Source organism: Neospora caninum, chromosome VI, assembly GCF_000208865.1.
Source record: "Neospora caninum Liverpool complete genome, chromosome VI".
NCBI lineage: Eukaryota > Apicomplexa > Conoidasida > Eucoccidiorida > Sarcocystidae > Neospora > Neospora caninum.
In genome coordinates this window covers 2,933-14,767 of record NC_018392.1, presented here as the reverse complement: position 1 = coordinate 14,767, position 11,835 = coordinate 2,933, and the positions used below count along the sequence as shown (strand labels likewise).

General features: G+C 52.7%; 2 protein-coding genes across 2 annotated transcripts; one reads left to right on the top strand and one right to left on the bottom strand.

The window, feature by feature from the left end:
• Positions 1-280: 280 nt before the first annotated feature.
• NCLIV_015410 (hypothetical protein) lies at positions 281-2,365 on the bottom strand (the record flags this gene model as incomplete). Its single annotated transcript, XM_003881733.1, has 3 exons — positions 281-629; positions 1,527-1,662; positions 2,350-2,365. The coding sequence occupies 3 exons, from the start codon at positions 2,363-2,365 to the stop codon at positions 281-283; spliced, it is 501 nt and encodes a 166-aa protein (XP_003881782.1).
• A 1,275-nt stretch (positions 2,366-3,640) lies between these two features.
• On the top strand, positions 3,641-7,538 carry NCLIV_015405 (putative cyclophilin; the record flags this gene model as incomplete). Its single annotated transcript, XM_003881732.1, has 7 exons — positions 3,641-3,889; positions 4,282-4,336; positions 4,640-4,716; positions 5,276-5,381; positions 6,240-6,438; positions 6,814-6,907; positions 7,446-7,538. 7 exons carry the CDS (start codon positions 3,641-3,643, stop codon positions 7,536-7,538), a joined length of 873 nt encoding a protein of 290 aa, XP_003881781.1.
• Positions 7,539-11,835: the final 4,297 nt, after the last annotated feature.

Sequence of the window (11,835 nt, the reverse complement as noted above, 5' to 3'; positions counted from 1 at the left end):
ATGTTGTGTACTTTTGTGGCGTTTCCGATGTCGCGCGTCGACACCGCCCAACCATTTTGCCTGGACATGTGTTTCTGGTGTTCGCGCAGCCGTAAGATGTGCCAGCGAGCACAGGTCGGCATACCCTTGTTCAGGTTGTGCAGAGAGACTAGACAGAGAAGAGAGTTTTCAAGAGAAGAAATGACGATTTCCGCGTCCGTCCTTCTCACAGGAACAAGGCGACGCACCCGCGCAAGAGAAAAACTGGCGAAGACAAAAACCGCATCTCGAGACATTTAGTTCAGATGATTCCGATCTTGTTGGCAACATCAAGGGCATCGTAGTCGGAAGTCAAGCGCACATACGCCTTCTTCATTCCATCAGGACGGATCAGGGTGTTCACTCTCTGTGCGTCGACGTCGTACAGCTCCTTAACGGCCTGCTTGATTTGCCTCTTGTTGCTGCGAGGGTCCACCAAAAAGACCAAGGTGTTCGTTTCCTCGATCTTCTTCATGGCAGACTCCGTCGTCAAAGGCTGACGCACGATGGTGTACTTGTCTGTCTTGGCCAGCTTGGGGAACGTGCACGTGGCAGCTTCGTAACACCGGCGCACAACCTTGGGTTGACGGGCCTTGCGCAGAGTGTGTGGCCTGACAAAACACGCGCACAACACACAGCTCGTCGTGGGCCCACACAGCAGGGTGTACATACACCGGTGTGGCAGCGTGAACGCTTGCCACCCAACAGCGCGGCGAAAAGAGCATGCAGAACGACACACGAGAGGCCAGCCGCCAGCACGACAGGCGAACACGAACACGCGCCGTGCTCCTTCGGAGAATCCGAAGAACACAGCGACGAAAGAAACGGCAGAACAGAGACTTTTGCATCCGCTGCTTTTCTACTTGCTATACTCTCCGTGCATTTGTGCTGATGTCGACTGACAGCAGAGGGCAGAAAAGAGTTATCCCTCGTCTGTTAATTTCATCAGGTTGATCTTGCCGCCCTACAATCTGACGCCGACGAAAAAACAGCCTCGGCGTCTGCGAATAAACGGCTGTATCAGATGCCCTACACCCAGCTACCCCGAAAGCTCTCCACCGCACACTCGTCCCCCTCTCCTGTACACTCGTCCCCCTCTCCTGTCTGCCCCCTGCGCTGCCATGTTTTGTCGTCAGGAGAGCAACCAAAAATGGAGACAAGCGATCACTCATCACCTAATGCCAAGCCCTGAAGCATAGTTATACATATATATATATATATACATACATCTATATATATATATATATATATACAAACATACATATATGCACATATGCATATGTGGAACATGTGTACGTACATACACATGCCTATGCAGCTCCTTTCCTGTTTACACACCCCCGACGTTGTCCTGTTTCAAATGGCTTTTTGGAAAAATGCACTTCTGACATGATCAGTCCCGGGGAAGACGTGCAGCCATTTTGGCAGGAGGCATCGAGCTTTCTCTCCTCCTTTGAACAGCAGCCAACGTCAACCCTTTTGGTCCCCACACCCAAATCTCTAAGTACCTGAAGAAGTGGACGTTGGTGCGGACGCGAGCCTTCTTGAAGCTGCTGGACGCCTTCAGGCCCTTAGCAGCTTGCTGCGCCTTCTTCACCTTCCCCGCCACAGTCTTCTTCGTGGCCTTTGCGCCCGACGAGGCTCCTGAACAAACACGCGCCGCAGATTCCCGACAAATCCTCTCAAACCTTGGCTTCAGCACACCTCGCAGTTGCGCAGCAGCCTATACACGGGATGCATGCACGCCTGTGCATATCAGGCCGATGTGTTCACATGGCTTCCTGCAGAACCTGTCGAGTCATGTGGAGACAGCTCTGCGCTTGCGGACGAATCCACACGTGCAGTACGTCGTCGTGATTACGTACACCAATTCGTGGAAACGTACGGTCCTACATTTGCATCTTTATCTGCATGCATATCAATGCCCATATGGGCCTAAATATACATCTGTAGGGATACACGGAGAGACGGTGGCAGAACGCGCCGGGACACCGCAGATCCGAGGGCGAGATTTGCTTGCGCGGGAAACGTTTTCTCCCGTGTAGACGTGCTCAAAAAGGGACACGATTGAAGATCTGCCTGGAAAAAGTTTGATGGAAGCCCCGGAAAAGTTTCAGTCAAGGACACGAGGAGTTTTGGGAGTACACGTTCAGGCTCCCCTCCGTTTTCCCCAGCAGAGAAGGACGGGGATTTCTGGGGCGTCGGCGGTGACGTATGGCCGGAAGATTCAAAGGAAAAAACCTCCAACGGAGAAGAAGCAAAGAAACGTCTCTCTTCCGTACGCATGTGGGGTCTAGCGCGCGGATTACTTCATCACAGAGGACCGCTGACCTGCTTTTGGCGCCATGGTTACGGGGGCGGTTTGTTTGCTCGAAGAGATAAACGAGGGCGGAAGGAGAAGGGAGAAAGGCCCTCTTTCCACGCGTGGTGTTTGAAAAACACACAAGATAGAGTGAACCTGCGGTGGGCGAGAACCACAGGCAACATGCAGGAGAGAAATTCCCCGACCACGCTCAGAGCGCAGATGAACCCCACATACACAGGCGTGGTAAAAATTGTGACGAACCCCCTACCGGTGGTTGGGTTCGTCTCTCTTCTCGAATCGCGGGAGAAAAGTCGTCGAACACGCTGTCAGTTCACCCTCTGATACGCCGTGCCGTCTCTCCGCGATCCAGCTTATATTCGGGTCCCACGTTGGGAGCCGTGGCCAGCGCGCATGCGGTCACTGCAGGGAGAAAAGCGGGTTTCGCAGAACACGCAAACGCCGCGAAAAGCGGAGTGTCTGGCCTTTCTAGGGAGTCTCCATATGCCGATAGCTCGAAAAACCAGACGACGCGCGGGGGTAGAGTCACTTCTGTTCGATCCCGAGATACCGTCGACACACTTTGTTGTGTGTCGTGGCGTTTTGGCTTCGTTACCACCACGAAGAATCGAGGGTTTGCACCCATGCAGGCACACACGCCTGCACATACCTATACAACAGAGACAAATGTATATATTTATATAAACATATATATAGATAGAGACACTTGTGCATTTGCACAACTTTGTATGCATATGTAAGCATGCACATGCGTACCAACTGATATGCGGAGAAAGACGACGTTCAGCTAGAGTCGAGCACCGAGGAGTCTGTGTAGTGTGCCTCTGCATGCGTCTACGAATAGCTCTGTGTGTGGCTGAGTCCGATCCATCGTCGCCGGAGAGGAGATCCTTTTTCCGTTGGTTACCGGTGCTCCGTCAACGTACAGAGGTGTCGAGTGTACGCGCCTGTTACGGTGTCCAAGCGCGAGTCTCTCCGCCTTCGCCTGTTCTGCTCGGCCTTTCTGAAGATCTGTGTTGTGTCTGTGGAGATCCCGCCAGGCGCAAACCCCAGCCGCTCTGCTGTGCGGAGAGCCCCGCATCACGGATCAGCGGGAGAGAGAGAGGGGGTTAGGGGGAGAGAGGGGGTTAGGGGGAGACAGGAGGGTCGGAGGGAGGGGAAAATGTCAGCGCTAGAGTGAGAGGTGGGACAACAATGCGGATCTCTGGGCTGCGACATCATCTGTGTTCTTCCTAGCTAGACTCGCAAAGTCCAAGAGTGTGTGCTCTGCCTCTGGCCTTCTTCTCTCCCTTTCCAAAGATGCCTCGCTTTCGTCTACCTTCCATCACAAGTCCTAGCTCCATGCGAACTGGGCCCCCTCCCTCCTCCTACATGCCTCCTGCTGCGTCTTCCTCTCCTCCCTCTTCTTCTCCCCCTGCGTCTTCTCGTCTGCCTCCAGCTGTGGCGTCTCCACTGAGTGACGCCGGTCGACGCTCCTTCCTCCCCAACCCTCTTGTGCATCTGGATATTTCCATCGGAGGTCGAGATGCAGGACGCATGGTGTTTCAGGTGAGGCCAAGAGCGAAAACGGAAGGTAGCGCGGATGAAAGAAAGGACCGTTGCGCCCGCTTATCATGCAGCGAGCAGCCGAGGGAGGGTCTGCTGTCTCCCTGGCTCCGGTTCCCGTCGCTTTCAGGATTTCCTAGTACCATGAAGTTCTGTGCTTCTCCGAGTATCTGTTCAGACTTCGGTAGTGGTCTGGGTAGGGCATTGCACCGTCCATTGAAGTGCTCGTATGATGGTTCGAAGTCCCGAGGCGACTGATTGGTTAATTGGAGCTTGTCTTCTTTTCGCTCGTAGGCACTCAACGTGAGCGCGGGCGTCTTCCCTCGTGTCATTTACTCTTTGCGTGTGCGGTGTCTCACCTTTCTGTGTCCTCTGCCGCCTGCTCGCTCTTCCAGTTATTTGCCGACACACACCCCATAACGGCCGAGAACTTCCGGTGTCTCTGCACGGGTAGGCATTTCCTGCGCTCTTCTGATTTTAGACCTCTGGGGGGGAAGGGGGGGGGGCGTCACACGCAACTCCAGAGGCGCAAAAAGCCAAGCCGTCGACGATAACTCAGGAGCCTCGTCTCACCACCCCCCTTTTGCCTGTTCCTAGGCTCAGCCATGGAGCACGTCACGAACGGGCTGTTTGCTGTGAATTCACCTTGGCCACATGTAGCGATTCGTCAATGCATGCGGATGTAAAGGCACGTGCCCATGTTTGGAGTCACGGTCCTTGTAGACCCGTAAAATCTTTTCGCTTCTTTTCCAGGAGAGACTGGCCTCGGCTATTGGATGCGCCCTCGGTGGTACAAGAGCACCCCTTTCCACAGAATCGTCCCCGGCTTTGTAAGAACCGAACCAGTCTTCCCGCGATGGATGAAAGGTGAAACACCGGAAAACACACGTTTTTCGTTTCGTAAGAGCGCGCGCAAGGCCGTGCTCGACGCGAGAGATCAGCATACTCTGGAACCGGGGATTGATGGTCGGTTCGGCGGCTCCGTATGTCTCTGGGTGTGTAGGTACCAAAGGAGCGGTCGTTTTTGATCGGTTACTCAAACACGCGAGCAGCTAGAGAAACTGCCACGCTCTGCGTCTCTGGATGGGAAAGGTGTGTGTGTGTGGCAGCGAGACTTGGCCGTGGCAGGCGCTCTTGGCGTGGTACGGAGCGTCTTCTGTGTACTCGTCAGCGGTGAAGAGGAGATGCAGGGGAAAACACGATCCTTCCGTCCTTGTCCAAGCAATGAAAGGTGAAAGAAAGGATGAGGATTCAAACCGTGTTCTGATTGAATTGCATTTATGCTGTGAGTGGACGAATCTGCGTTGCGTGGCCCGCTCCCCTTCTGACAAGGAGACGCCTTGAGTATGGAAGGCGACTTTAGCGTGTCGTGCCGTCTCTTCCTTATAGATGTGCCAGGGAGGAGATATTCACCGGGGCGACGGCAGGGGCGGGGAGAGCATCTACGGTCAGTTCTTCCGTGATGAGCGTTTCCTCTACAAGCACTCGAAACGAGGTGAGGAGACGGACCTGAAAGAAGGACTCGCTTGGGCCGCGAAAGAGCCTTAATATGAAGGCACTGGCCTGTGATTGACGGGCTGTGTGAAGAGCGACTCGCTACTTGGTCTAGAGGGCGGACGTGAAGAGCACATGTGAGGAGACGGACACTAGGCACGCGCTGCGTAACAAGTAGCGTAGAACTACCTTCATGGGAGCTCGAGCGAGTTGTGGGTGCTCCAGGTTTCTCCGACAGCACTTGTGTGTCGCCGTGGCAGACTCTCCCGCACAACGGGGTGGCATGCGGACTGGGGCCGTGAGGAGATCGAAGATAGACTGCCTCTAAATGCAGCTAAAGGGAAAAGCGTGCGTCTTCTAGGAACAGGTCGTATACGGGCAAAAGAACCATTTCCCCCAACATTCAGTTGGACACGTGTTCTTCCCGCTATCTGCGTAGTCCAGGTTGCGTGTAGCTTCGAGGGGTGCCAAGTGCTGCGAAATCGGTAGAGATTGTGTTTCTGTTTTTTGGTATCTTCGTTTCACTGGCGACTTTTTAACTTGTGTAGGACTTGCACGCGACGCGTGCAGGAACTTGGTGTCTTTTTCGTTTTGAAACGAAAAGAAGGGGCCAGGTTTCGGCAGTTAACCGACAGTTCGATCTCCCATCGGGCTGTGTCCAATTCTCGCCTCGGCACTGCGTGTTCTCTGTCCCTGGTTCCGAGTTTCTCGTCGCGTGACTTGGGTTCTGCTTTCTTCCCCATATTCGTGCTCTGTCTCGATTGTGCGTTCCCCTGTCCTCGCTTTGTTCTGCTTTCTTTCGTGCTCCTCTGTGCTTCTCTGCCCCATCGTCTTGGGTGTATCTCCGCGTGTCTGCCAGGTTTGTTGTCGATGGCCAAGGCGCGGAGACAGCACACCAACAACAGCCAATTTTTTATCACATTCGACGCATGCCCGTGGCTAGATGGCGAGCACGTTGTCTTCGGACAGCTCCAGTCTGGCGCAGAAGTTTTGGACCAGATTGAAGCGCAGGGTACCCCAGGTGGCTGGAAGAAGAGACCCGTGGAAATTTGGAATTGGTAAGCAGTTGGACTAATCTGAATTTAGTCGAGAAGGCGTGCAAAGTTGAACCGTACAAGACAAAATGGTCAGCTCCTTCGACCTGCGGGCGCTCTGGCGCCTCGTCCGGGACGAGACGTCCAAGGCGGAAACGCCGTCCCTCTTGCGTACACCTTTGCTTTGACTCGGTTGTCAGCGTGTAGCATCTGCGTCTGCACGCATGTTTGCTGTTTCACATGCAGAGACACGTATGTGTACGGATACACGTATATGTGTATGCGTGCGAGTGGCCACCAAAATATGTGCATGTGAGTGATATTTGTGTACACGTACATATTCGTGCATACGTATTTTTGTAAACTCACGTGAAGTGAAGACTTGCTGTTTGGTTTCAGCGGCGAGCTGCTTCTGAACTCACTACGCGAGGTGCCACGAGAGGCGACAGCGGCAGTCCGACACCAAGAAATGCTTAAGGATCTTATCATGGACGTGAGTGAGGAAACCGTTGGGATGCAGAAAAGTTGGATTGCTTTCAGAATGCTTGTCTCTCGTAGAGGAGTGGCATTATACACCTTTTCCGTCCCCTTTGTTACCACCGAACTTATGCACATGTGTGTGTATGCTTCCGTGGTCGTAGAGGAATGGATATCTACCTTGTTCCAGTTTGTTGCAAGACCACAGTCAGAACTGTGTGGATCGTCAAAAGATATTCGACTGGGTTCCTTTGTTCTCGACTGATTCCTCCATGTGTCGCGGGACGCAGAGCAGGCGGTCCTGAGAAAAGAAGACGCGATTTTGACGAGCACAGCTTGCGCGAGGACTCTGGAGTATTTTGCATCGATGATCGGAAGGCGAGGGAGGGCAAGGAAACTTTATGAGCTCCGCATGTGTTGTTTGGAGATTATTGGCGCACCGGTACAGAGCAGCAAGGTCGGTATAACAGTGTTTTTGGGCAGCCATCACGATTTGTCACTTTTCTGTTTGCAAAAAATGATGACATTGTCTTTCTGCATGCACCTGAACGCAGGCTGCGGAACGGCCCGAGAAGCTGTACGAGCCGAAGGAGCAAGTCATCCCGATCCCCGATGACGTGTATATTAAAGCTCGACGAGGCTTCTGAGGTCTCTTTTTCTCATCAGTATACGCGCAAAACACCTGAGAGAGGAGGGTCGTCTTGCCGGATCCTTCACGTCAAACAGGCGTTTTTGCATGCACAGTTTAGTATACTGGAACTCAGACGCGCTTCACTGTCACATACAGCGAGGCTTGATGAGGCATCTTTGGTAATCTTTTACGGTGTAAATACAACAAGGCGCCGGTAGATTTGTGAATGCATTCAGTTTTCTGTGAATAACAGCTCTGTTCTTCCTTGCCGAAGGAAATTGTCAATCAGCTTAGCAACCCACCAGGAGTGCTACCTGTGAGCTCTCGTGACTGATAGTGCCACCGTTTCTCTTATTGGACATGGCGCTGCACCCGAGGGACCAAGTTCGAAACTGGAGAGAGAACCGCTCGAGCTGCAACCGTCATGTGTGTATCTTTTCGTACGAGGCCGTTCAGGCTGTAGTACGCAGCTACACGCTGGCTGGCTAAGAAAACAGCAGAGCGCCAGACTGGCTTTGTCCGCGTTGGAATTCCGCATTTCCAAAATGATTGATGCGTCCTTGTGGAGAGGCAAGCTGTCGTTCCGGCGAAGCAGCCTATTTTGTTTGGGCGATACTCTCAACAGATATTGCAGTAATGGGGCCGGATGATAACAGAAAATAGATTGGCACCCGGAGAAAGAACCATAGCACGTACCACCTGAAAGAGACGGAGAGAACAACGAAAGTGCAGGGGACGGGAGATGCCTGGCACACCTTTGTATTACTCATAGCCGCACGCTGCAGCCATCCGCATTTATGTGACTAACCGTCAAACAATGGATGAGGCCACACTTTGGGTCGGCTCATACAACTCTCAGGAGAGACTACAGAGTTGCGTGGAAAACGCAGCTGGATGACAGCTGAAGGGTACTCCTGGGCTCTTCGCAAACTTTTTTGGGCAATAGTTTGGCCCATTCAGCAAATTTTGACATGGGTACCCACAAACAACCCCGAGCGTTCTAGGGCATTCACTTTCTCTCATCCAACACGAAGCTGGAGACATTTCTCTGGGTCGCGAGGCTAAAACCGTCACATAATCTCGCATCATTGTTACAGGATCACATATGATTCTGTCTCACGCTGCGAGTCTTATGAACAGCCGTCAAACACAGGAGATGAGTCTCTTTCATTCCTTGATCACATACGTGTATGTCCAGTTTTGACTGCGGGAAATGTTCTTCAATGTTGGCATCGCTCCAGAACGTCTGAAAGTAGCAGGTACTAATTCGAGTTCGCTATTGCAGCACGAGGATGATTACACACTGGAGGCAACAGGCAGGATGCCAGATTGACTCTGTGTACGGAAGAGGAGCACTAGCGCAACAGGAATCATAAGACGTTGTGTGACGTCAGCGGGCTAAGCGAGATAGTCTCTCCACACTGAACAGTTCACAGAGTAGCGGCGGTTCGTGAGAATATTCCTCTCGTTCTAGAGCGTCGCCCAACGCTGTATCTTATACTTCGCCAGTGCGTTCCTGCCCTGTGGCAAAAAAGCAAATCGTTTTGTAGGTAGCAGTCCAACAAGACACATCTCCTCTATTCCTACGGATAGACGCGACGTACGAGTCTTGTTTCGCCCCAGGAAGTGCAACGATTCTACGGAATCTGGTGGACGTCTACACCGTGTCATTGTAGACTTCTTGCCGTCCTTCATAAGAGCTGCTTCGCTGTGGAGCTACTAACTTTAAATCGAAGGGGCGTACCCCAGATAGAACCTGTAATGATCCACAAAGCGAATGTCTACAGTTCGCATTACCCAAAACTTGCCTCCTGGTTGGCGGAGACGACGTACAGAGAGGCACTGGTGGTCATTGCTTCAGTCACGGGAAAAAAACAGATAGTACACATGCCATCTCCATTCGCTTGCTTTTTTTGAAGTCGCAACTGACGCGTTAACCGCAACCAAAACATGTTTAAATTGCAGCTTAAAGAAGCACTCAATGCGTCTGAATCTCTCAGGAACACAGAAACCGTAGTATTCCAGCACAAACTTGAAGGAGAAAAGAGGCTGGTTGGGACACGTTTCGCGCCGAGAGAGAATTTGTTTTTCCTAGGGGTATGCCTGTGTGAGAGCGTTGACAGTCAGACCAATACGCAAACCGTCATGATAAACGCGCAGACGAATGCTGCAGTTATGCCGGAGTCGGTCATGACAGTTGACACTAATGTGACTGGTACCAGCGGTAAATCACATTAGGGAATGCACATTTCATTCCAAGTCAGAGAATTGTAACTCGCCAAAATCAATCCTCATACGCACACATTAGGAGATGGAAAAGTGGGCGATCGGGTAACGTTGGCTACATCAGTTGTGTGACCGTGTAGCCGTGCTGTCGACTGGGGGTGATAGGCGAAGCCCGCCACCGCGTTGTATGTGTACCTCACTACATCCTCATTTGGACTACCCCTGGAGGTGACTTTGGGACCTGGTGTCTTTGCACCACTTCCACAATCTGACGTTCCACGTGACAGACGCTACCCACAGTGAGGTTAACTTGCTCGCTTACTGCTTGTCTCGCTACGAGTCTCCCTACATTCCATCTGGTGCACTGGATGCGTGTTGAATGATGAGGTCATTAGAGTCTGGGGACATCTATGAAGGGTGTCGTCTGACAGCCGAAGTCAATCAACGTAAAAAATGAAGTACGATCCGAGATCGTTGTTGAGAGCGGAGACCCATACTGCAGCAGCGCTGCACCGAGTTGGTGTACTGTCGCTGACACACCTCATGGATTCATCCGTTGATCATAAAATTGCCTTAACGGACCCGGCATATTCGTTACAGCGCCTGCCGTTTCAAAGTCGAGATTAAAGTAGCCGTTTTGACATTTCAGGTAGCCCCGTTCACTCAGATGTACAGCACTATCGCTTGCTATTCTCCGGCCACCCTCTGCGGCTGCGCGCCGGACGGCAAGCGAGGGCACAGCGACTTCTGCCACGTATAGGCACTCTGAGTCACCGACAGCCAGGGATTTGTTAACGCGGCAATATGGTGGCGGTGGAGCCAGACGCCCGATTTTTGACCCTGTAGCAGAAGACGTGGCTAGGTGTAGACGCGGACGAGGGCCCTCCGCGGACGTCATAGACTGGAGCAGATCAGGCGGTCTCAGGACGCGGTCCGCGCTACGACGGGTGATGCCCTGACGCGCCGGCTCTCAAGCTTTTGCGTGCAAGCAGCATCCGAATACCGTGGCAGCCAAATGGTGCTCGATGGACAACTACCGTTTGGACAGAGAGTCGATGGCCCCTTTGGTTCACATTACACTGTCAGCGTGATCTGTCAAGCATCATGAGGTGCGGTGTGTTGTTGGAGCAGAGACTGAATGGCGGCGAGAGAGCCGAGGTTGTGCTTATGCACTGTCGTAGGGGATTCATCACGTGAAGGATGGTATTCATCACGTCAATATATCGATATGCATGACGAAATCGGGCACCGGAGGAGGCAACGGTGGTGCATAGGTTTTCATAGTGCACTGTCTCATAAGAGGGCTTCTGCGGCGCATTTTATGGCGTCGCTCCGCTGAGGCCTCCCATGCCGGCATCTGCGTGCAGGTCCCTGGCGTCGTCGGTAAATTGAGTGTTCGACGACCGGCTGCGATTCAGTGTGCCACTGTATGCCTTGGGTCATTGCTCCTTGCTGGCCAGCTGGTAGGCGTATGAATGAAGGGGTTGACAGTGTTAGTTGGTGTGTTTTTGGTGTCAAGCAGCACGTTTTTTTCAGCTGTGCAGGATACTCATCATTTCGTGTTACAGAGTGATCTGATACAACATAGGCGAACATGTAGCCTTTATCAACGGTAGATTGGCAGAGTAGAAGTGTGATCAAATGTGGAGTCGTGATCATAACAGAGGTGGCCCCAGGCGACCCTTTGCTGACTCGGGAGGTTTGTGCCTGATGCGGCTACAGCGGTAGGAGGGGTTGACGCAGACGCCTCAAGTGGAGAGCAGTGTAGGCTGTGGTGGGGACCGGTTCTTCGACTGAGCGTTATGGTGACGGGGGGCAGCTGTTAGGACGGAGCATGTAGCCGGTGTACAACGCTATGGGAGCCGCCTGGAGTAATACGGGCGTCCATTGCTTTCGTAGGGTCGCGCTGGCCCCGGCAACAATATGGGTTTTGAGACATACGCGGTGCAGTATGGGATGTGTTGTAGAGTATAAGGGACAATGCCGCTGAGATAAGTGAGGCTAGGTTTAACCTAAGCGTCCGGGAATCGCTACCTGACATGCGGTATTCATGACGGTATTTTTGCGAAGTACATCGCGAACTCGAG